The sequence below is a fragment of the Mesoplodon bidens genome (genome assembly GCF_964165515.1).
Source record: "Mesoplodon bidens genome assembly, chromosome: 8".
Lineage (NCBI taxonomy): Eukaryota > Metazoa > Chordata > Mammalia > Artiodactyla > Ziphiidae > Mesoplodon > Mesoplodon bidens.
Genome location: NC_138165.1, coordinates 29,256,872 through 29,282,767, shown reverse-complemented (window position 1 = coordinate 29,282,767; position 25,896 = coordinate 29,256,872). Strand labels below are relative to the sequence as shown.

At 37.4% G+C, this 25,896-nt stretch overlaps 2 protein-coding genes across 4 annotated transcripts in view; one reads left to right on the top strand and one right to left on the bottom strand.

Annotated features, from left to right (window-relative positions):
- Positions 1-263: 263 nt before the first annotated feature.
- On the top strand, positions 264-16,542 carry KLHL41 (kelch like family member 41; the record flags this gene model as incomplete). The annotated part of the gene is made up of 6 exons (XM_081241798.1): positions 264-1,373; positions 4,985-5,142; positions 5,263-5,370; positions 8,309-8,494; positions 10,760-10,906; positions 15,806-16,542. The coding sequence occupies 6 exons, from the start codon at positions 264-266 to the stop codon at positions 15,915-15,917; spliced, it is 1,821 nt and encodes a 606-aa protein (XP_081097924.1). The 3' UTR covers positions 15,918-16,542.
- A 46-nt stretch (positions 16,543-16,588) lies between these two features.
- FASTKD1 (FAST kinase domains 1) overlaps positions 16,589-25,896 on the bottom strand; it is a 34,720-nt gene continuing 25,412 nt past the window's right edge. For 2 of the 3 annotated variants that reach the window (XM_081241795.1, XM_081241797.1), the window contains 6 exons: positions 23,262-23,390; positions 21,466-21,597; positions 20,987-21,100; positions 18,136-18,274; positions 17,376-17,490; positions 16,589-16,827 (listed from right to left, as the gene is read on the bottom strand). In XM_081241795.1, the coding sequence (XP_081097921.1) occupies positions 16,726-16,827; positions 17,376-17,490; positions 18,136-18,274; positions 20,987-21,100; positions 21,466-21,597; positions 23,262-23,390 (731 nt within the window). In that variant the 3' untranslated portion in view covers positions 16,589-16,725. The remainder of the gene's footprint in view (positions 16,828-17,375; positions 17,491-18,135; positions 18,275-20,986; positions 21,101-21,465; positions 21,598-23,261; positions 23,391-25,896) is intronic. The other variant, XM_081241796.1, reaches the window with a different exon arrangement.

The following is a 25,896-nucleotide window of genomic DNA, read 5'->3' as shown; positions in this document are numbered from 1 at the left end:
TCTCTTGTTTCTTAGCTGTTTCCTTAGTGATTAAAAGTTCCAGTTGTTCCTTTCAATCTTTAACAGCTGCAAGAACTCTTCTTTCCAAACTAGCTCTCCTAAATTCCCTTGTTAGAGTTGGTATCTATATTTAGCTGGTGGGATTAAATTGCAAAGGCTTCAAGCCGGGCAAAGCACACTGATCTGCCTTTTTACTGCTAGACCTGTATGCTGTGAGGAGCTAAGGCCTTAGTGTCCCCTTCCTTACCCAGGTTACTCACAAAATGGATTCCCAGCGGGAACTTGCAGAGGAACTGCGGCTTTACCAATCCACCCTTCTTCAGGATGGTCTAAAAGATCTCCTGGATGAGAAAAAATTCATCGATTGCACACTAAAAGCAGGTGACAAAAGTCTTCCTTGCCACAGATTGATTTTGTCAGCTTGTAGTCCTTACTTCCGTGAGTATTTTTTATCTGAAATTGATGAGGCAAAAAAAAAGGAGGTAGTACTAGATAATGTGGATCCTGCTGTACTGGATTTAATCATTAAGTACCTGTACTCTGCCAGTATTGATCTCAACGACGGAAATGTGCAAGATATTTTTGCATTGGCCAGCCGCTTTCAGATCCCCTCCGTGTTCACTGTCTGTGTTTCTTATCTTCAGAAAAGACTTGCTCCTGGTAACTGTCTAGCTATCCTAAGATTAGGACTTCTTCTTGACTGCCCGAGACTCGCCATCTCTGCCCGTGAATTTGTGTCTGATCGCTTTGTACAGATTTGTAAGGAAGAGGACTTCATGCAACTGTCTCCACAGGAGCTGATCTCAGTCATTTCCAATGACAGCCTAAATGTAGAAAAGGAAGAAGCGGTATTTGAGGCAGTGATGAAATGGGTGCGAACAGACAAAGAAAACAGGGTTAAAAACCTTAACGAAGTGTTTGATTGTATCCGTTTTCGCCTTATGACAGAGAAATATTTTAAAGATCATGTTGAGAAAGATGATATAATTAAAAGCAACCCAGAACTCCAGAAAAAAATCAAAGTTCTCAAAGATGCCTTTGCAGGCAAACTCCCAGAACCTAGCAAAAACACAGAGAAGGCTGGGGCTAGTGAGGTGAATGGTGATGTTGGTGATGAAGATTTACTTCCTGGTTACCTGAACGATATTCCCAGGCATGGAATGTTTGTCAAAGACCTCATCCTCTTGGTTAATGACACAGCTGCAGTGGCTTATGATCCCACGGAAAATGAATGCTACCTTACTGCACTGGCTGAGCAGATCCCCAGAAATCATTCCAGCATTGTTACCCAGCAAAATCAGGTGTACGTGGTAGGAGGCCTCTATGTGGATGAAGAAAATAAAGATCAACCTCTACAGTCGTACTTCTTCCAGGTAAGAAAGGATGTTTTCATATATGTAGAGACATAAAGGAAAGGCTGTTAGTCACCATCTAGTTAGCTGACTTGTGAATTATTCAGGCTGCTTGTATTTTATTCTGCTTGATGTGCTATTCCAGTCCCTTGAATTTTCATTACTTGGAGGGCTGACAAATATTTGAATCAGTTAACTGCTTGTTAATATTTAATAAACATTTTGGTAAAGAATGAGGTTCTATTAATATTTAATAAACGTTTTGGTAAAGAATGAGGTTCTAATTAATGTATAAGTGATGGCTCACGATTTTCTTTATGCACTTTTACCCAAAATGTCATGTTGATAGTTGATTGTGACTGTAATTCTTTAAAGTCCAGTATTTTAGTAAAAATGAAATTTAATCTTGTGTCCTCTTTCTGAAAAACAGGTTACTGTATTTCCCAAAATCAAAGTACTTTACACATTACAAAATGTTATAATTGATCAGACTTTCTACCTTCTTCCAAGTTTCCTTGAACTGATTTGAAGTTCCTGGAGGTAGCATTTCATCTCTTATTTATGGTTACTGCCCAAAGTATAGTTTTGTTGACAATGAAAAGAACTTGTATACATATTTTACATGCTTTGGATTACCTTCTAGGAAACACTGTCTACACAAGTGTCACTAATTTGGATTAATTGTATTTAGAAATATTTATTTATGATAAATTATCCAACTTATTTGGATCAGAGTTGTACTTAGACATATTGGCAACTTAATCTGTATTATGAAACCATAGAAATTTCCAAGAAAACACATCCTCCTAAACTAACACTCTTTGTAGTTTGTTTGAAAGGAGTTCGTTGCATATTATCAACACATTATATTTACCAGTTTATGAAGGAATCAGTGGCTTAACCTTCATCTTTAATAATGTCAGTACCAGTACTTTGTAGCTTACAGATAGTTCAAAAGAGTTTGTTTAGGTCATGGCTACTTATGGCCTGGGGTTTATGGGCACTTGAGTTGGAAAGGCCAAAGATAAGCATGTGTAGAATGTCATACCACAGTCACTGAGTGCTTTCAAAGTGTGTGACATACGGTGCATTTATAAAGCACACTCATAAAGCACACTCTTTTTTTTTTTTTTTTTTTTTTTTTTTGGCCGTACGCAGCCCTCTCACTGTTGCGGCCTCTCCCGTTGCGGAGCACAGGCTCCGGACGCGCAGGCTCAGCAGCCATGGCTCACGGGCCCCAGCGGCTCCGCGGCATGTGGGATCTTCCCCAACCGGGGCACGAACCCGTGTCCACTGAATCAGCAGGCGGACTCTCAATCACTGCGCCACCAGGGAAGCCCTAAAGCACACTCTTTAACCAGCTTTTTCTAATCTTGAAAAATGTAATAATACATGTTAATCACGGTTCTTAATTTTCCAAGTTCCATTAAATATGAAATATAAAAATAAAATAGAAGCTGTAATCATAAGTATTTGAATGTGGGCCACAAAATTTCCTAAGCCCTAATTGTAAATTCAGATAAATTTCAGGAAGGGTAAATTCAATTGAAAAGGCAATAATTTTATCTAGGAAGTAAAAATGACATCAAAAAACAGACAGACAGATACCTGGAAATCATAGACCCAAAGAATACTTAATAGCCTTATCTTTATTCTCTTCCATCCTGTTACTGCCCTTGCTTTTATTGACACAGCCTCTCATTTCTGAAACCTGCTTGATGTTGTTCCTTTTAGCTACAAAAGGTTATATAAAGTTGAAAGGGTCGACTCCCTGTCATTTACCATGACTTGCTCCTTCTAAAAGACACAAATAGTGGGACAAGATGCCAGGATAAAAACACCTGACTGTAAAAGAGGGTTATGACTCACAAGAAAATATATGTATGAGAATCTCAGGCTTTGTATTTTCTGCTTGGTCACCTCTGTTTAAAATGTATTAAGTTAGGGTTCATATGACCTTTGGTTGTATACTAGAATTAGATTATGAGAATTTTTTTACCTAGGTAAGAGCCGTTTTTTTCCATAGACTTAATAGTTTCATCAAATCTTTGAACACCACATCTTAAAGTAATCTAGGTCCAAACTCTAATTTTAAGGGTGAGAAAACTGAAGCCAGAGAGGTTAGATAGCTTGACAGCTCATCTGTAAAATAGACACTGTCTCATCTGCTGTAGGAAGTGCCCTATCCGGGGTAGTATGGGAATGTAGACAGTATTGTGTAGTGTGGGCAGTAAACCCTCCGGTTTGGGATTATGATGGCTGCTGTTCCCATTTAAAAAGACAAAGTATGGATTTGTATAGCTTGCATCAAGTATCACTTAAAAGCTCTGTGAGTTTGTGCAAATTATTTAACCTTTCTGTACCTCAGTTTCCTCATATGTAAAATGGAGAAAATAAAAGTCCCTATCCTGGAGGACTAGATGAGATTACCTGTGTCAAGCATTTAGCATGAAGCCTATCACAGAGTAAAAACTCCATAAATGCTCATTATTACTGCTACTATACTACATACCACTTTCTTGATAAATAATTTTTTTTCAAAAAATAAAAACATTAGTGATCACAATCTGCATGTTGAAATTTGTGACTGCAAACTAACAGCATATGTGTGGGGATCAAACCGCTCATCTCAGCTAGTTTTAATTAGTACTTTGCTTTAACCAAGGTTACTAGACTAGATAGAGATAGGCTTCCATAGGGACCCCTCCCTATACCACAGACTTTAATATCTGCATCTATCCTTGGTATCCAATTATTCTGGGTTTTATTCCTTTTTCTTCCACTGCATAGAAGTAGCACTAGAGAGGACAACAAATCTGTGAATGCGCACCCTCAGAAAGCAGTTTTCTTGTGTTTTGGTGTCCTAAAATGCAAAGTGGAAAATCTTAAAATTACCAATAGTAAGTGCTAAAGCTGATGCCAGCCATATCAGAATCACGTATCCCAGAGCGTGGGCTCTTGGAGCGCGGTCTTAGGCTTGCAGAATCGGCAGTAGCAAGAACAAGCAAAGTTACTTCCTAATATAAACGAGAGAGAGAGAGAGAAGCGTATTTTAAATGACTCCCCGAAAAAGGCTAGGAAGTTATAGGCTATAACACCTGCCTATATCTGAAGTAATAAAGTGAAGCGTGGAGAACCTAAAAATGTTGAAGGAAAGAAAAAAGATAATGCCTAGTGCCCCTGCTGTCTGTGAACTGAGCGACAGGTCCAGCTGTCCCGGGCGCCAGCTTGGGAGCATGTTAAATATAGCATGCGGGGTTCACTCATGTACTGTGACCCTCTTTTTCCCCAGTGTCCTAAAAGTATTATGATTCCTTGTTCAAACCTGAACAAGGCAACATGGGAAGAAAATTTGACAAGAAATCTCACAGTTCTTAACTAATCGCCAGTGACTATTTTATTTTCTCTTTCTTCAAGTTCTGCAGGTTTGAGTACTTTTAGCTATTTTGGTAGGCCAAGTAGCTTTTCTCATTTTTCTCGGTAATTCAAAGGTAAAATATGATCCTTTTGGGGTTGTAGTTTTACTTGTGAGAACTTTGACTATCTCAGTGAATTCTAAACAACAAAGTATAGCATATTTTTTGGTACACCTGTAACAAGCTCCACAATTCCTCGTATATTCTTTCTTTCAGCTTGATAATGTAGCATCTGAGTGGGTTGGACTTCCACCTCTGCCTTCAGCCAGGTGTCTCTTCGGTCTGGGAGAAGTAGATGACAAAATCTATGTAGTTGCAGGCAAAGATCTTCAAACAGAGGCTTCGCTGGATTCAGTATTGTGCTATGAGCCTGTGTAAGTTGGCATGACGTTCTCGTTTCCTAAGCATTCAGGTATATGAGTGCCTATATCAAAGTCATAATTTTAGAACCTGAAATTCACTGAAAGCATATAAATTCTATCTTCTGATTTTAGGGCAGCCAAATGGAATGAAGTTAAAAAACTTCCTATCAAAGTCTATGGCCATAGTGTGATTTCACATAAGGGGATGATATATTGTCTCGGAGGAAAGACAGATGACAAGTAAGTACCCTGACATCTCCTTATGGTTTATATCCAAGTGATTTTTTTATTACAAGGGTTCCTTCCTGTTTTCACTTGAATCTACATGCTGAAATAGGACTTGGTTCTCACCCATAACATTTTGAAAGTAAAATTTCAAAATAAAATTTTGAAAAGTTATTGGAGGATATTTAAAATGATTGATGAAGGAAAACTATACAATTTTAAAGTTGCTAAAGTCAATTTGTGTATGCCCAGCATATTGCTAAGAACAAACATAATATCTCCAACATAAGCATTCTTACAGTGGAAAAGCAGCATTTAGGAACGTAATCAAGCCTTTTATTTGGCTAATTTATAATTATATTTTACTACATTAAAACCAGTGGGCTTTTCATTCATTTAGCCATAAGTGATAAAAATTAAGTGTATCTCTTTAATATAATATTTTAAATATAACTATTAAAACAATAGTGCTTAAAAATCATGGATTTGTACTTTACATTCATCAGAGAGAATTTAGATAGTTGAGTTTGAAACTGGTGAATGGGGACTGAAAAGGGGGCAGTTCTTTCCTCAGCAATGTTTCACTTATTTACTCCTGGACAGGTGATATTCAAAATATTTAACAACTGGTCACAAACAGGCACAGATCAAACAGAATAGATATACCTGATATACCCAGTAGCACCCAGTCTCTTATGAGAAAAAGAGGATGAAGTTTCCTATAACTTGCTTTCTAGGTACTTCTCAAGGGATAGGTCATTAGGAAAGAGATCTTACACCCCCAAGGGAGAAGTGAGTTTAGAGCGCTCCAGAAGTCAGTCAGTTAAGCCAGTAGCCTGTCTGGTAAAATGAAGATTTTTAGCTTCAATAGTGAGAACAAATTTCCTGCCCCTGAAAACTCTGCCTAATTTGGCTTGTATCATTTACCCAGTTTGTTCAAGAGATGCCCAATCCTGGAAAGGGAGTCAGAATTAAGAATTTAAGGGCAAAGCAGGAAAGGAGAATAAAATATGGAAATGTGCTAGAATTAAAGAACTGTATATTGTGCAGTTAATAGTTAATGGCTATTACTCAATTAAAATGACATATTACAGAAAATATGATTTTTAAAGCAAAGGGTTTTTATACAGTCTGTCCATATTCAAAGATAATATATTCTGAAATTTTGATATTCCCATCAAATAAACATTTAAAGGAAGGCCATATTATAAACACAGAGCAAAATCTTGTTTGGAACATTTTTCCTGAGTAATAGAATGGAAAATCTGTATTAAGCAGTGTTATGACTGGAAACATAGTGACTCCGCCAAATGATTTAAATTGTTTCCTTCAAGTAGTATTAGTAACTAGGAAATTGATGTGTCAGTAAGAAGCATGCAGGTCTTGTCAGTAAGAATACATTACTCTTGAGAATATGATTAACCAAAACAACATTGCGGGCTTCCCTGGTGGCGCAGTGGTTAAGAGTCCACATGCCGATGCAGGGGACATGGGTTCAAGCCCTAGTCCAGGAAGATCCCACATGCTTCAGAGCAACTAGGCCCGTGCGCCACAACTACTGAGCCCACGTGCCACAGCTACTGAAGCCCGCGTGCCTGGAGCCCGTGCTCTGAAACAAGAGAAGCCACCACAGTGAGAAGCCCGTGCACTGCAATGAAGAGTAACTCCTGCTCGCTGCAACTAAAGAAAGCCTGTGCAGCAACGAAGACCCAACGCAGCCATAAATAAATAAATAAAGTTCCCTTTTAAAAAAACAAACAAAAAAAAAAAACCCAGAACATTGCTTGACAAATGCCAAAGTCAAGAACTTTGAAAAGAGTCATTACCTAAAATAAGCACTGAATTATACTAGTTATCGCCACTGCATTTGAAGAACATGATTTTGGATTGTGTTCTTATGGAGGAGTTTTAAGATAATACTCATAGTCATATATTAGAGGAAATGCTTCTACTCCAGATATCTGGTCTTTTATAAAACTAAAGAAAAAAATTGTCCTCACAAAAAGTTGAGGTTTTGTTTGGTTGCTTTTTGGCTTTACCAAATATATCCAGTTAATGAATTCTTATTTGGAATTCGAACTCCCATCAGTAAATTATGGAATCACAACAACATACTAAGAAGGATAATTCAGGTAAGTCCAGGTTTTTCTGGTACCATTTAGCATATAAAATAGTTTTCATTACTCATCAGCTCAGATGAATAGTTGTCTAATCTTTAGTCCCAGATTTCTTAAAATGCATTGGTATATTAGTGGTAGACTAAAATAAAATGAGCCATCATATTGCAGTTACATTTAAAATAGGTACATTCACACCTAGTTATTTCTTAAGTTAATTGATTCATTCTTAGGATATTCAGATAATGAAATGAATAAACATTTTTGTTACTGAGGCACAATAAAGAGTTCATGAATTTTTGTTATCTCTATTGTGTATTGAATTTAGTAGCAGATAGGATTAAAATCTACTCTGCCTGGGCCTCTAGGCAATTGCCAAAAGTAAAGGATCCTGGGCTTCCCTGGTGGCGCAGTGGTTGAGAGTCTGCCTGCCAATGCAGGGGACATGGGCTCGTGCCCCGGTCTGGGAAGATCCCACATGCCGCGGAGCGGCTAGGCCCGTGGGCCATGGCCGCTGGGCCTGCGCGTCCGGAGCTTGTGCTCCGCAACGGGAGAGGCCACAACAGTGAGAGGCCCGTGTACCGCAAAAAAAAAAAAAAAAAAAAAAAAGTAAAGGATCCTACCTTCCTATAGAATAATTAAGATTTAAAATAGCTTTAGTCTTCATATTTGGAATTGTCCTTTGCTTGGTGACATATGTTCAGATTAAGAATTTTCCTGATCCTCACTATACTACATATTTCAAACAAGAAGCAAAGGTAAGTGATTAGTGAAGTTGCTTCTTTCAAAACAGAAAGCTTCTAAAAGGACCATTTTGTTGTGTTTTATGTTTACAGAAAGTGTACAAACAGGGTGTTTACCTACAACCCCAAAAGAGGAGACTGGAAAGATCTGGCTCCAATGAAAACCCCTCGTTCCATGTTTGGAGTGGCAGTCCATAAAGGCAAAATTGTGATTGCTGGAGGCGTCACTGAAGATGGTCTTTCAGCTTCAGTTGAAGCTTTTGACCTCACCACCAATAAGTAAGCTGCCATCTCTTACTACAGCATATGAATCACTATATGTTTTAATTTCTAATTTTGGATAAAAATTAAGCTTCCCAATTAGGACATGGGGAGAAGAGGGTAGGGAGGCAAGGACTGAAGAGGAAGTATCTTCATCTGTGTTTCTTTTGGTGTTATGGGTGTGAAATGCCTAACATTTTGAGGCATTATGTGTGTTTGTAATTTGGAATACATGACCCTCAAGTAAATGTTGGAGTGATCAATCTATCCTTACTTGTTATTAACTTTGTGAATTTAGTCATGCAAAGGTAATACTTCTGAATAATTATATACACATAAATGGATATACATCTCTCTATAAGGTTATTTGATTTGAAATATGTAGTTTCTTTAAGGACAAAAAGACCTCCACTTAGTTTGTGATATTTGTAATGCTTCAGATGTTTGATTCTTTTGTGTTCTTTATAATTTTCTTTTTTTTTCACTTTTAAGCTTGTATTGGCTTAAAGTTAATGTAAAAGATATTTGACAGATATTCTTTACATAGAATTAGTCCTTTTCAAGTTTTTGAGCTCACACATCTAGATGAGTATATAGTTTTTATGCTCCTCGTTTAGCAATGAAGAAAAAATTACAGCACTATTATTACTTTTTTAAGGAACCATGTATGCCTGATTACAAAACAGACTTTAGTTCATCTGAAAATTACAAGGAAGTTTTATGGAATTAGATTTTTATGATCGTTAAAAACCATGTTTTTTGAAGACTATATAATATGGGTAAAAACCGATGTTATAAGAAGTTAAAGAAGCAGCACACAAAACTGCAAATACTCTATGTTCTTAGTTTTGTTCATATGCATAGTTGGATGTTTAAATTTATATGCATTTTTTAAAATGACAAAATTATAGCAAAATATTGCTTATGATTATGTCTGAAGGACATGATCATGGGTGATATGTTTTCTTCTATACCTTTCTGTTTCTCCAGATTTTGTACAATGTACATATATTTTTATAATTAGAGAAACAGATAATATGTTTAGAGAAAAACTATGAGGTCCACCTTTATGCCAGAGTAATGGAAGAAAGCTACCAAAATGACTAACTCATTCTAGACTCTTGATACTTCCAATTAATTTGATTGATTTTATCTTTAGTGGTCCTATTTCATATAGCTATTAACATTAAAAGTTCCCTTAAATCCTTTACTTAAAAGGACAAAGTATAGGGCTTCCCTGGTGGTGCAGTGGTTGAGAGTCCGCCTGCTGATGCAGGGGACACGGGTTCGTGCCCTGGTCTGGGAAGATCCCACATGCCGCAGAGCGGCTGGGCCCGTGAGCCATGGCCGCTGAGCCTGCGCGTCCGGAGCCTGTGCTCCGCAACGGGAGAAGCCACAACAGTGAGAGGCCCGCGTACCGCAAAAAAAAAAAAAAAAAAAAAAAAAGGACGAAGTATAAACTATTAAAAAGAAAATTTCCAACCCTAGTTTGTAAACTATTCTTTTTTTTTTTTTTTTTTTTTTTTTGCGGTATGCGGGCCTCTCACTGTTGTGGCCTCTCCCACTGCTGAGCACAGGCTCTGGACGCGCAGGCTCAGCAGCCATGGCTCACGGGCCCCGCCACTCCGCGGCATGTGGGATCTTCCCGGACTGGGGCACGAACCCGTGTCCCCTGCATTGGCAGGCGGACTCTCAACCACTGTGCCACCAGGGAAGCCCTGTAAACTATTCTTATCACATGCTTTATTAAAAAGGGTTTGGAGATTTCTTGAGATGCTATGGAGATCAGAGTTTTTAAAAATTTGTATTAGCATTCAAATGAAATCCAACACAGTAGGGCCTAGGAGCCCTAGAACTTCCCCCAAAAACTCCACTTTTTTTTTTTTTGGCCACACTGCACAGCATGTGGGATCTTAGTTTTCCAACCAGGGATCGAACCCGTGCCCCCTGCAGGGGAAGCACAGAGTCTTAACCACTGGACCGCCAGGGAAGTCCCTCAAAGCTCCACTATTTATGGCATACAGTTTGATAACCACTGCTGAAGGTGCTAACTAATGAAAGTGAAGTATTCTTGGATTGACATATTGAGGGCTTTAAAATCTAATTTGGTTACATCTGTCAAATAAAGGAATATTTAGATATTTTCCAGTAGCAAATTTAATCTTCTAATTTTTGATGTTTATGCTACTTGAAGTTTTTAATTATAATTTCCTATAATTGTTCAGTAAATACATTTGGCATTTTTTAAAGTTTTACATTAACTGTATCTTCAATAATTCCTAGGTGGGAAGTAATGACTGAATTTCCCCAAGAAAGAAGTTCCATCAGTTTGGTCAGCCTGGCTGGATCCCTGTATGCCATTGGTGGTTTTGCCATGATTCAGCTGGAGTCTAAAGAATTTGCACCCACTGAAGTCAATGACATATGGAAGTAAGTTTTCTTCACTCCAATTTTCTGAACCAAATATTAAATCAAAGAAGATAAAACAATTTTGAATAGGAAGCTAGACTTTCCCAAAATGCGCAGGCTCAGCGGCCATGGCTCACGGGCCCAGCCGCTCCGTGGCATGTGGGATCTTCCCGGACCGGGGCACGAACCCGTATCCCCTGCATCAGCAGGTGGACTCTCAACCACTGCGCCACCAGGAAAGCCCTGTATGCTACTTTTTTTTTTTTCAAAATTTTATTTATTTATTTATTTTTGGCTGTGTTGGGTCCTTGTTTCTGTGCGTGGGCTTTCTCTAGTTGCGGCGAGCGGGGGCCACTCTTCATCGCGGTGCGTGGGCCTCTCACTGTTGCGGCCTCTCTTGTTGTGGAGTATAAGCTCCAGACGCGCAGGCTCAGTAGTTGTGGCTCACGGGCCTAGTTGCTCCGCGGCATGTGGGATCCTCCCAGACCAGGGCTCAAACCCGTGTCCCCTGCATTGGCAGGCAAACTCTCAGCCACTGCGCCACCAGGGAAGCCCTATGCTACTTCTTGATAGTAAACTAAACACTCTTTGAACCTGTTGAACTTTTACACATTGCCACTTACTTAATCAGGTACTGCTTCTAGTTAGCTGTGAGCTTGGGAAAGAACTTATCGGGGCCTATTTCTTAATCAGTGATTGAGAGTTGGACAACTGATCCTTTAAGCTCCCTTCCAGCCTTAAAAGTGTAATGAACGCTCTAGGCATCCAGTAGAGCAAAGGCTTCCAAACCACTTACCTTTCTCCCAGAGAGTACTTTACTTCCTAAGAAAACAGAGTCTGGAATAAACACTAAACCTCTTGAGTTTCCATGATTCATTAACTCTATTTTGAATCTAATTTAAATATTTTTCCAATTTTCTGAGGATTCAGTTATAAAAGCTTTTTAGAAAAGTGAAAAGTAGCAATCCACTTGACCTCCAAGATAGATGCTGGGTAGGTCTCCCAAGTATAACACTTGCAGTTGTTACCCAATTGAACTATTTTACAGTTAAGCTTAAAATGAATGTATTTAAAAAGGGATGTGTGTGTGTGTGTGTGTGTGTGTAGTTTACCATGGTTTTTAATGCAGTGAATGTCACGTAGAGGACCAGTGTATCCAGAAGTCTTGGGAGCAGAAGTGTAACTTGTGTCATGGAAGAAAGTCACATAGTAAAATAGCTGGGGCAGGGCATACAGTGTGCAGACGTCTGGTCACTATCAGGTCACCACATGTGCTGTCTTCAGCCCAGGCACCATGCTTGCTGATCTAAGTTTACAGGAGGTAGATCTCAGTTGCCTGAGGTGAGCATGAGTTCATGCTGTATACTCATCCAGAAACTGCCAGACTTACGCTTTACCTGTCAGTTTAAAGGCCAGCCCCACTCCCAAGTCTGGATGCCCTTACCTGGCCTGTCACCAGATTGTCCAGAATCTTGGTACTCGAAGTATGGTCTGTGGACCAGCTGAGTTGGCATCTCCTGAGAGCTTCTTAGAAGTGCGGAATCCCAAGCCCCAACCCAGACCTACTCAATCAGAATCTTAATTTTAACAAGATTAGTGGGTGATTTGCTTGCACATTTAAGTTTATAAGTACAGCTTTGGAAGAGTGATCAGTGAAGGCATAACACTGAGCCTGAGAGTGAAAAGTAGGTAACATTTGTTCTATACCTGAACTAGTACATGCCTTATTCCCAGCTGGTGAACTAGAAGGCTGAAAGGCTGGCAGCTTAACCAAACAATTATTTTGTGCATCAGACATCATTTCCTTATGTTGTTGTAACAGTAACTAACTGTGTAGGGGGCAAGAAAAAGTGGCTATAAAAGGAAGTTAACTGGGACTTCCCTAGTGGCGCAGTGAATAAGAATCTGCCTGCCAATGCAGGGGACACGGGTTTGATCCCTGGTCCGGGAAGATCCCACATGCCATGGGGCAACTAAGCCCGTGTGCCACAACTACTGAGCCTGTGCTCTAGAGCCCGCAAGCCACAACTACTGAAGCCCATGCACCTAGAGCCTGTGCTCCGCAACAAGAGAAGCCACCGCAATGAGAAGCCCGCGCACCGCAGCAAAGAGTAGCCCCTGCTCGCCATGACTAGAGAAAGCCCGCACACAGCAACAAAGACCCAATGCCGCCAAAAATAAATAAATAAAATAAATAAATTTATTGTAAAAATAAGGGAAGTTAACTATTACCTTTCTCCCTCCAAAAAAGAGGGAAGGAGATAAAGAAACTGGAAATTTCCAGGGAAAGAGGTTGGACCTAGCAAGAGGATGAGATGGGGATAGACTGGAAAGCAGCAGAAAAAAATATGAAATAATGGAGGGCTGGGAAGGTTAGGGTTTTTGGAAAATGGGGATAGGTATCAAGAGTGAATAGGTAGTGATTGTTAACCCTAGCTGCTTTTACCGTTTTTTTTTTTGTTTTTGGTTTTTTTGGCTGCACTGTGCGGCATGTGAATCTTAGTTCTCTGACCAGGGATTGAATCCACGCTCCCTGCATTGGGAGCGTGGTGTCTTAACCACTGGACCACCAGGGAAGTCCCCTAACTGCTTTTAAAATATACCAGTGCCTGGGCCTTCATGCAGACTAATTAAGTCAGTTTCTAGGCAGGGCCTGGGCATCACTAGTTCTTAAAACCTTCCAGGTGATTCTAATATGCAGCAAGCCTTGAGAAACACTGATGTTAAGGAATGGTGCTATCAGCTGAACCCCACATGAGCCACTCCGGACCCTAATGGTGATCAAAAGCCAAGTTGCTTCAACAGAATACTGCAGGCAGCAATGGGAAGTACAGCATCTCCTGGTAATTTTAGCAGGAGAGATTCTGATTATGGTTTATTTTTGCGATTAAGGCAGTGCTTCTCAAAACTGCTTGCTCATTGGAATCACCTCGGGAACTTCAAAAAGCACTGATGCTGACTCTGTTCCCCTCTGTTGATTGTGACTTAATTGACCTGGGATTTGGTCTGGGCTTTGGAACTTCCAAAAGATCCCCAGGTGATTCTAATGTGCAGACAAACTTGGGAACCACTGGATTTGGGAAAGGCAAGAGGAGGGGGCATTCATCATTATCTGCTTGGCTGTAAAATTTTAAATTTAGGTATTGATATTTTCCATTTAGGTAATAAAATCTGGGGCAATAATTCTCAAACCTTGCTGCATATTAGAATCACTTTGAGAACTTTAAAAAATCCTCACGCCCAGGCCATAGTCCATACCAATAAAGTCAATCTCTAGGGGTGGGACCCAGGCATCAACATTTTTAACGTCTCCAGGTAGTTCCAATTTGCGAGTCAAGTCTGAGAACCAATGATCTGCAGTGGGTCCCAAGGCAGCATCAGCACCAGCTGAGTACTTGGTAGATGTGCAAATCTTTAGTCCTCACCCCGCAGACCTACTGAACCTCCGGGGGTAGGGGCCAGCAAACTGTGTTCTAACAAGCCCTCCAGGTGACTTTGATATGCGGTAAGTTGAAAGCCACTGACCTACAGAGAAGTGGCTACCCACTTGCCCTCAGCTTCCTAGTGAATCTCTATTCACACATGCAGAGATGAAAATAAGTGTACTACATTCTACATCTACAGACCCTCTTACTATGATATGTAAAAAATAATTTCCATTCTCATATTTTTTCTTGAAATCATTCCATTATGTAGGACAAAGCTGAAAGTAAAAAATATAACTGCCAGGAAGCAAATGCTTTTAGGCCTCATTTAACCTCAACCTCCTATTGCTTAAATGTGGTCACTTTTCATTAGATCATTTAAAACTGTTCTTTATCTTTTAATTTGTTGCTCCAAATTTTATATAGATAATCAAGGTTCTTTTCCTGATTAGTGGTAGAATATTTTTTGTCTACTTTTCCCCACATAAAAATCACACAGTGCACAGTACAGCTGTACAGCTGTTAAATTTGGACCATTGATGAAATTAAGTCAGACAGGCATCAGCTAATTTTAAAATTATTTTAAATCTCACTCACTCCTTGTAGAATGATTTGGGAGTATTTCCTATGTGCCAAGTATTGATAGCTTCTGGAGGAGGGAAGATAGCAATGTGAATAAGATATATGTACTTTTGAGCTTGTTGAGGACATAAATATAGGGGAAAAAATTAAAATAGAAGGATAATTGTCATAATGGATACCATACAAAGGGCACTGTGAGAAATGAAGAGAAAACAACAAACTGCTTGAGGAAGGTGAGAAAGGCTTCAGAAAGAAGACAGTGTTTTGGAGTTTCTCATGCAGAGATGGCATTCCAGGCATCAGGCAGAGGAAAAGCACACAGGTCTCAAAGGAACCCAAGTTGTCTGTATCTTTATAACCCTGAATATTCAGAGGGGACGACCAGTTCTTACCTAATGTCAAGTGCAAAGAGTAGTACTCACACAGGACAATAAAGGGGAAAGAGAATGGCTTCTTACAGAGTGACCACTAGTGTCATGTACCATGCTGAGCACTAGTGTATGGGAACAGCTGAAATCATAATCAAAGTGACTAACAGTCCCTGCTCTTCCCAGTTCTTACTCTTTGCTGACCTTGACTCATGGGGACCAGCCATCTTTAGCAGTCCAAAGGTGAAAGATTAATTGCCTGTCTGTTACCCGTCATCTCTGGACGGTCTCTGATTCCCACAGAAGGCTTAACTGCCTAAGCATCCAGATTAAATACCATGCCAGTAATATGGGCATATGCTCAGAGAATGCGTACTTTTGGAGGAATTCAAGTGTTTGTTAGTCTACAAGTCAGGTGCATCCTCCTCTGGGTAAGAGCCAGTAGGGTTTTCTCAGAGAACAACATTTGTATATTCAACACCAGGAAATCTATAGAACTATCTACTTAAAAACAACTTACTGATTGCTTTCTTTTTCTCCATCAGGTATGAAGATGATAAAAAAGAATGGGCTGGAATGTTGAAAGAAATACGTTATGCTTCAGGAGCTAGTTGCCTAGCAACACGGTTAAATCTCTTCAAACTGTCTAAGCTATAAACAAGAAGGTGAAAGACCATAATAGATAGGGAGGTGGTCTGTTTGGATAATAGGGCTTTAATTTATTGTTTTTAAAAAGGCTATACAGAGATTCATGTAGAAATTATTCACTATGTTATTGTCCAAGAGATTAGCAATGGGAATCAAAACCTCAAAGTTACTGAATCTTCAATGTAATGATCAGAACTTAAAACCATTTTCTAAGAAATTAAATCTTAAATTGAACAGATTATTCCTTTTGTTAATCTGTCTCAATCAACTGTAAAGAAGCTTCCTAAATCTGAGTTTACTAATCCTTTCATTTGCATTGTTGAGGTAACTTTACACTTGTTTTCTATTACAAATGAAATTGGAGAATGAAATATGTACATCTGCATTTTCTAAAAATGTTTAAAATAGCAAAAACCTTTCCTCATGCTTCAAGATATAACAAGAATCCTGTGCATTATATAAGATTATATGCTGTAAGAAAACTTTGGAAATGCTATTTAAGGAGTATAATAAATGGGTCTCATTTAAATTTAAAAAAATTAAAAATAATAAAATAAAATAATATAGTTCCTGCCACATAGTATGCACTCAAAGAATGAACTGTAAACTACTTAAGTTTCTTAAAAGCTACGTCTATTAAGAATTTTAAACAATTTCCCAACTAGATAGTAGAGAAAGTAGTCCATTGTAAAATGTCTGTTTATTTTATGTAGGTATTAATTGACCTAGAAATCAATTCTACATTTTTTAATTGAATCAAGCCACTTAATTAAAATAAGTCCAAATATGACACACCATAACTAATTTTCAGTAAAAACTATGATGATGATTTGCCTTCTCCAAATATCCGTTCTCTCAGGTAGTCCATTCGAGCATTCTTTGTTGACAGTGCCATAGAGTTCCATTCAAAATGAGGGATCTGTAAAATAAGTAATGTAGTCTGAATGAAAGCTCAAAAGCAGCAACAAAAAACATCAGGGAAGACCTCTAAGAATACTGAGAAGAGCTATAGGAACCCTAAGACATTAGTTTACATAAGCATAGCCTTTGAACCCTATTTGGAAGGTTGCCTTCTTCTTGACAACACCTGGAAGACCCTTTTCTGCTTCACAGCTCCTTTCATCCTCCTGTTCCTACAATACCAACAATGGACATTTTTCCCATGTGCCTTTCTTATATTTGTACACTAGCCTTTTTCTCTTATAACTCCATCCATCTCCATAGTGCCTCTCTTTATTGTAAGATGAATATAAAAATCAAGAGATCTTCTAGAGACAATTTTAAAAATTATTTTTATTTACTATTCTTAAAAAAAACAGAGGGTGTTCTATTTCAGACAGATTTTAATATAGCTTTTTTTTAATATTAAAAAAAAGGTAATTCTACAACTTTCACCTTAAAAGGGGACACATGTAAAGCCAGTGTCTCTGGGTTTTTTAAAGGCTGAATTACATAAGTATTTCATACCTGAATTACATGATAGCCCAAAATTTCCAAGTGTCGTTTTTTCATAGCAGATTTTCCTTTTAAATGAGGGATGTTTCTACAAAATGCTCTCGAATCCAAAAATTCCAAAGCAATCCTACATAAGATGAAAATAAATATTTACTTCTGAAATTGAGAAACTGAATAATTATAAGCCTTTCAGGAACAAGGGTGCATCTTTATAAACTAAAAACCGCCAAATGAATAAATGAGTATACTGTTATTTTTCTACTTAAATTAGTAATTAATGACAAATAATCCGATTCATTAGAATTAAACCAAATTATAGTAAGTATCTGCATGCTTTCATCTATTTGTTTCTTTGTCCAATACATATTTATTATGCACCTACCATAAGTAAGGCACTGTGAGGGATACAAAAATAAAAGGACACACTTTATAGTCTAACAAAGAACATATGATACATAGTAAGTAACTGTAATGCAGTGTAGGAAGCAGCTATGTGCTATCCGAAAAGTAGAGAGGCATGGGAGGTCCAAAGAAGATACTATTTATTTCCACTGAGGACAACTTGAAGGTTAGTGCTTTAGATATTGCTAGGCTTTGGACAATGAAGGATGGAGATTAAAGCAGAAAGCACAAGAAAAGCAAAGGTATGTGGGTAGCATGCATGAGATACATGAGGAGCAGATTCTACTATAAATAATCCTTGATAGCTGAGTTCATTAAATCGTGCCAAATTTAACATTTAGATAACAAAATCTGAAACTAAGAAAGGTACTTTTCAGCTCCTGGTGGCAGTCTTGATCCAGCTATTTGAGTATTTAATTCCGAGTGTACTTTTGGTAGTTTTCCCAAAGTTGTATTATGGCTTCCATACGGAATAGGTTTTTTCCTTTTATCCAAGATACACTCAAAATCTGTAAGAAAGTACAGGAACCAACAATATGAATTAGGTAAATTCTTATAGGTAAAATTTTAAGATATATTTTAAATATTTATATGTGTATATAAAGACACACATACACTCACAAACATGAAGAATGAGGTACCTCCCTAATTATCCAACTTATTTCATTTATTTATTTATTTATTTTGGCCACACCACACAGCATGCAGGATCTTAGTTCCCCGACCAGGGATTGAACCCGTGCCCCCCACAGTGGAAGCTCGGAGTCTTAACCAATGGACCGCCAGGGAAGTCCCTATCCAACTTATTTTATATATATGATCTAGTCCAAGATCACCTCTCTTTGAAAATCAATGAATAAAAATCAACCAGCAAGTATTACTAAACTATTATTTAGCATGGGGGCTATATTTAGCACTGCACTAAGCCAAATCACATTACAGTTTTATTTTAATCCCCTTAAATCTCTTGGTCACAATTGGAGGAAGCTAAACCAACTCATCTGAAAATTAGTAAAGACAAAGATTGAAGCATGTATCCTGTCTTTCCTGTATGAACTGTACATAGGGTAACTAAACAGTTGACATAGGAAAGTTCTTTTTAGACAAATTCCAACTAATAAATGCAGAATGACAGATGTAGAAAATCACTACTTTTCCACCCTTGATGAATAATGCATTTAGACAATAATTTTAATGGCTGCTAAAATCAGTAGGTGAAAAGCTGATGGGAAAGCTTCCTAACGGATAAGCTGACAACATATAAACACACTAATGAATCTTAATATAATAAAAAGGGGACAACCAGAATTGTATGTCTTCTGATAAGATGGAGTAAGAAGCACATACCACCTATGAAAAAGCTGGCCAAAAAAATGACCACTGCCACTCCCAAACTAACCTGAATCTAATCAAGCCTCTATATCTAACTACTGGTTTACAGGAAAAATAGGGGATGCAGAAGCATGTTGAATGACACCACAGGGTTTCAACTGGAAAAGTCCAACAAACAGTAAAATAAAACATATAAAAATAATTGAGACACTTGAATGTTGACAAGCTATATAATATTAAAAAATTATTATGAATAGTTGTAGAGGTGAAAATGATGGCACTGTGGTTATATATCCTTTTAGATATACATTCTAAAATGACATATTATCTGTGATTTGCTTGAAAAAGATCAGGTGGGTCTCTGGTTAGTATTAATAATTTTTAATGCTGGATGAGGGTTCATTATACTATTCTATTCTTGAATATGTATGAAATTTTTTTTTTTTTTTTTTTTTTTCTTTTTGCGGTATGCGGGCTCTCACTGTTGTGGCCTCTCCCGTTGCGGAGCACAGGCTCCGGATGCGCAGGCCCAGCGGCCATGGCTCACGGGCCCAGCCGCTCCGCGGCATATGGGATCCTCCCAGACCGGGGCACGAACCCGTATCCCCTGCATCGGCAGGCGGACTCTCAACCACTGCGCCACCAGGGAGGCCCTGTATGAAATTTTTTCATAATAAAAACAATCATAAAAATGTATTTAAACCAAGAAAAATGAAAAAAGAAACAATGAATGAAAAGGAAGAAAGAGTAGGTTTAATTACCTATTCTTTATATATAAGGGAAACTGGGGCACTGAAGCATCTTCAAGTTAATTATCGAAAATGAAATATACTTTTCTCATAAAGAAAATGAATTCTGGAGCTAGAATGCCTAGGTCATCCTGGCTTTGCCATCTGCCAGCTACATAACCTTGGGCAAACAACAATGTCTCTGGGCCTCAGTTTCCTTATCTATAAAACAGAATAATTTGTAAAACTTATAGGGACATAGTAAGTTTATTATATATAAAACACATAATATCTAACACATAATTAATATGTAACATAATAATATGTAAGTGTATCAATTACTATTATTGTTATATGAAATTACAGCATTGTTTGAAAGATACACGTACCAGCAAAAAAATTTAATAAATCATAGCATAGTCATTCAATGAAATATTATGCAGTCACTAAAAATAATGTATAATTATATTTGTTGGCATAGAAAAATATTCACAACATATAAACAAAGTTATAAACACTATAAAATAAGCCATTTGTTTTTTTAAAAAGTCAGAACTTTTAAAAGTACATATTACTTGCACACATGAACATGTATTGCTTGTAAAATTAGAAAGAAAACAACAAATGTCATTAAAAATGAAAAAAAAATTCAGAAGGAGAAACATAGACACCAAAAGTAAAGAGTGTTTGTATCATGGGTGATTTTCCTTTTTGTTATCTGTCCTTTCTGGTTTTTCTATAAGCATGTATTATGTATCATATAAATGAGTGTTTTCTTCCAATCCTTAGTTCTTAATCATACTACTGTATTGTCTTAATTATCCCATATCCTTATATACAAATATTACCAATTAAATCTTATTTTTAATGATCTATATATATTTTCACATAAAAATAAGCCTCTTGACAACATGAGGTACAAATATGAGTTGGCAATACAATGGGCTTGGGATATAATAACCCTAGTTCCCCAACCAGGGACTGAAGCCATACCCCCTTCAGTGGAAGTGCAGAGTCCTAACCACTGGATCACCAGGGAATTTCCTGAAAATTTCCAAGATAACGAAAAAAATTTTTTAAAAGTTTTAAAATTCCAGTTGATGAGATGATTCTGTTTAGTTTGGCTTTCTGAAAGTAGCTAATAACTTACCAAAGACTTACCTATTTTGTAGTAATAAGGTGTAAGAACAGAGGCTTTTACAAAATTGATTCCTCCTAGTACCTCTGCTAACATTTTATAAATCTGCTGTTGTGCTCCATTCATACTGCCAAAATCTTCAGGAAAATAAAAATAATTAGTTCACTTAAAATAATCAGCTTTTGAATGAAAATCATCCCATATCTACAAACTGAAAAATAGATTAATATTTCCAACAAGAGCTTCCATGTATTGTAATACCACCTGCAACAACACTAAATTCAGCACAAGTTCTTTGGCTCTCTACCAAAAGAGGTTTAGTGTTCTAAATATTAAGAAATTCTTACAACACAAATTTCTCTACAAAATGGTTCCATTAAACAAGTTATGGCATTCTTGGGAACTCTGGTGTCATGGTTAGGTTTAACAATAAAAACAGTACACTACCTAATAATGTACTTTAGAATTAAGCTTTACTTTCTGACCCAAACAAAACTCAAACCTTTTTTATACTGCTGTTGACAGAAGCGGTCATGAAACCATGGAATCTGATATTCAGGACATTCCAAGCAGACTGCTCTATTTAATTCCATAAGACGAAATTGGACCTTCATATTTAGAGATGAACATAAAACTGAAATTAAAAAAATACATTAATAGACTTTGATAGCTTGAACTTAGCAAAGACGATTCATTTTTCACATTCATTTATCCCCATAATGGTTGTAACTTTTATTCTCATATTACAAAATCATTTCATTTGCATACACATGCTTTATATTTTTAAATTATTACATTCAGTGGGATGATTAGGACCAACACCTATGTTTCTCACTAATTATGAATATTAAAACTACATTTTAGGGGCTCCTCTGGTGGCACAGTGGTTAAGAATCCACCTGCCAATGAAGGGGACATGGGTTCGAGCCCTGGTCCGGGAAGATCCCACATGCTGCAGAGCAACTAAATCCATGCGCCACAACAACTGAGCCTGCACTCTAGAGCCCGCAAACCACAACTACTGAGCCCAGTGCCACAACTACTGAAGCCCACGCGCCTAGAGCCCGTGCTCCGCAACAAGAGAAACCACTGCAATGAGAAGCCCGCACACCGCAACGAACAGTAGCCCTGCTCATGGCAACTAGAGAAAACCATGCACAGCAACGAAGAACCAAAGCAGCCAAAAATAAATAAATTAAATAAAAACAAAAAAACCTACATTTAAAAAAATACTACTAAAGAATATTCATTGACCTAATATTCCACATTTAGCAATCTATCCTAAGGAAACAAAGATGAGGGCAATGACTCATGTATAATAATCATTATTTATAGTAATGAATTGGAAACAACCTACATGCTAACAAATTTTATTACTTCCTTATAATGGCAGATTCTATAGACTAAAAAATCATGACATCAAAAAATATTTAATGGCATGGAAAATTGTTCAAAATATAGTTCAATGACAAAAGCAACAGACAAAAGTGAACATATGTATAATTCAAATTTTGTTTTAAAATATATATAGGTATATAAACATACATATAAGGGCAGGAGACAGAAAAGAAATACTCCAAAACATTAAAAGTTGTAGTTTCACTTGGTGGTAAGATTATGAATAATCTTTTATTTTCTATTTTATACTGTTCTATATTCTAAATTTTCTACAATAATCAGGAAATACTTTTATAAACAGAAAAAAACCCCAGTATTAACATTTAAATGCCTTAGTATGTAGGTAGAGCTGAAACTTGGATACAAAATACAAGTGATAATTTATTAAATTAAAAAATATATATTTTTTGTTTTTTGTTCTTGCGGTATGCGGGCCTCTCACTGTTGTGGCCTCTCCCATTGCGAAGCACAGGCTCCTGACGCGCAGGCTCAGTGGCCATGGCTCACGGGCCCAGCTGCTCCGCGGCATGTGGGATCTTCCCAGACCAGGGCACGAATCCATGTCCCCTGCATCGGCAGGCGGACTCTCAACCACTGCGCCACCAGGGAAGCCCTAAATTAAAAAATATATTATGCTTGCTTGTTGTAAAGCAAAAAGTTTATTGTTTTTTAATAATAATGTTTAACAAGTATATAGTAGTTTTTCTTTGAAAGTGTTTTTATGTATCTTATCACATTTTTAACTTTTTTCGCTTATGTAATTTACATACAGAAAAAAAATTCATAAAATGTATATGTATAGTTTAACACATAATTATAAAGAAAAATCATATATTTATCACCCACGTGAATAAAATACTCCTAAACAATAAATATATATATATATATATATATACATACGTTCAAGTTGAGAATCTAATTTGGCTAAGAATCTGATGTTAAAAATTGCCTTCAGTAGATCTTCTGAAAAATATTCACGTGTGGCCAAAGAGTAACCAAGAAACACTAACATGAGAGGATCCAATATACCTAGAACAAAATTAAGATTAAAAAAAATTAAAATGTACAGCTGCTTCACATATACGTAATATATATTCAGGTAAAACCAGGTTTTAAAAAAATAATACAAACACAACCTTGACAAAATTAATCTATACTGTCACAAGTCCAGATAGTGGCAAAGTGGTTACCTTTGGGTGGGTGAAGAATGGGAATGAGGGCCGGGGAGAAGGGTACTATGCTAATATGCTATTTCTTGATCTGGGTACTGATTCCTTGGCTGATTCAATTTGTATAAATTCACATACTATATATATACTAAGGATATGTACACATTTCTGTGTTATACTTCCATTAAGTCTTTAAAATTGCCTTGAAAAGAGAAAGATTGAAAATAAAGGGTCAGTAGAGTATGTAAAGATAAGTGATCCCAGTCTCTATATACTGATAATATTGCTCAGAATGTGTGCAGAATCTTTCTAAGCACTTTACAAATATTAACTCATTTAAACCTCACTTCAGTGTAAAGTAGGAATGATTATTATCTCCGTTTTATAAACTCAGTGTACTGAAGCACAGAGAAGTTTAATGACTTGCCCCAAGTCACATGGTTAGCAAGTGGAGGGTGAGATTTAACTTGGAGAGTCCAGCTCCAGAGTCCACACCACGGTCCTATGCTGCTCTCTAGGGCTCTCAGATCCCCAGGCTGGGTACAGACATATATGAAGCTCAGGTTTCACTCAGTACCTCCTCCCTTACCTGTCAGCCAGCAACACAGTACATGTCTCAGAGATAAGGCTTGAGGTTATTTACTGGATTTGCTTCATCCAAGAGATATTTATTTTATTTTATTTTTTTAATTTTTATTGAAGTATAGTTGATTTACAATGTTGTGTTAGTTTCTCGTATACAGCAAAGTGATTCAGTTATACATATACATATTCTCTTTTTCATACTCCTTTCCATTATGGTTTATTACAGGACATTGAATATAGTTCCCTCTGATATACAGTAGGAACTTGTTTATCTACTTTATATATAGTATCAATTGTTTGTATCTGCTAATCCTAAACTCCTAATTTATCCCTCCCCCACCCCCTTTCCCCTTTGGTAACCATAAGTTTGTATTCTATGTCGTGAGTGTTTCCATTTTGTCAATAAGTTCATTTGTATCATATTTTAGATTCCACATATAAGTGATATCATATGGTATTTGTCTTTCTCTCCCAAGAGACATTTCTGATGAGAGGGAAGGGGTCCTCTAAAATGTGCCATTAGCAGCAATGTTCTTACAAAGGACAAAAAAAGATGTTAAATCTTTTCAATGTTTCGCTGAGTTTATTTAGTAAAGCAAGATCAAGTCACAAACAAGGTTAATAGCGATGATCTCCACCAGCAAAACTGATCTGTCAAAACTAATGTTTATTCAAAATAAAGAAAAGTATTATTCCATTAGAATTTTGCTTATACAGGTCTCCAAGAATTTTCCAAACATTTTCCCAGTAAGTCTTAAAAAAAAAAAATCAAAGCTGTACTTCTCAAACTCTCATCTCTTATATCCTTTATTTGAAGAAAAAAAAAAAAGAATGTATTTTCATTTCCTTCTGATTGTTGACACACAACTGAACAACCAGGAGAGCACATTCAAAGTCTCATCTTTCAGTTTCAAGTCTCATCTTTCTATATATAATTGTATTACTAAAAGGGGGTATATATGAATGCCACACATGTATACACCCATACATGAATAAACACATACATATCAGTCCCATTTTGTCTATTAGAGACACACAAAAATAGACATGGTTAGACACTATCTAGCATATAGACCCCACAAAAATGTAGCAAAGTCAAGGAGCATCATACTGACATAATTAATATATTTATACTGGTCTCACACAGCCTAACTAGAGGTCTACAAGCCTAGAGAAACATAATTCCTGCCCTATTATAGAGCCTAACACCTTATGCTGGTCGTGGAAGCTCCCAGTTAAGTATTTGTTGCTTGGATGACGGAATGGGAATTTCTTACTCTCCAGGCACAGCAAAAAGCTCTGCGGAAGCTGGTCTCTGGCTGTCTCTCCAACCTCTTCTCCTACTAACTCAGTCTCCCGCATTCCACTCCTGCCACACTGAATCTGCTGTTCCCGAAAGAAACCAAGCATATTCTCACCTCAGGGCCTTTTGCACTTGCTTGTCTTTACCCTGGGATTCTCTTCCCCACCTATGGACATGAGTCACCCTCTCTTTTTTTTTTTTCACATCTTTACCGGAGTATAATTGCTTTACAATGTTGTGTTAGTTTCTGCTGTACAACAAAGTGAATCAACCATATGTATACATATATCCCCATATGCCCTCCCTCTTAAGCTTCCCTCCCATCCTCCCTATCCCACCCCTCTAGGTCATCACAAAGCACCAAGCTGATTGCCCTGCATAATGCAGCAGCTTCCCACTAGCTATTTTACATTTGGTAGTGTATATATGTCAATGCTGCTCTCTCACTATGTCCTAGCCTCCCCTAAACCCCCGTGCC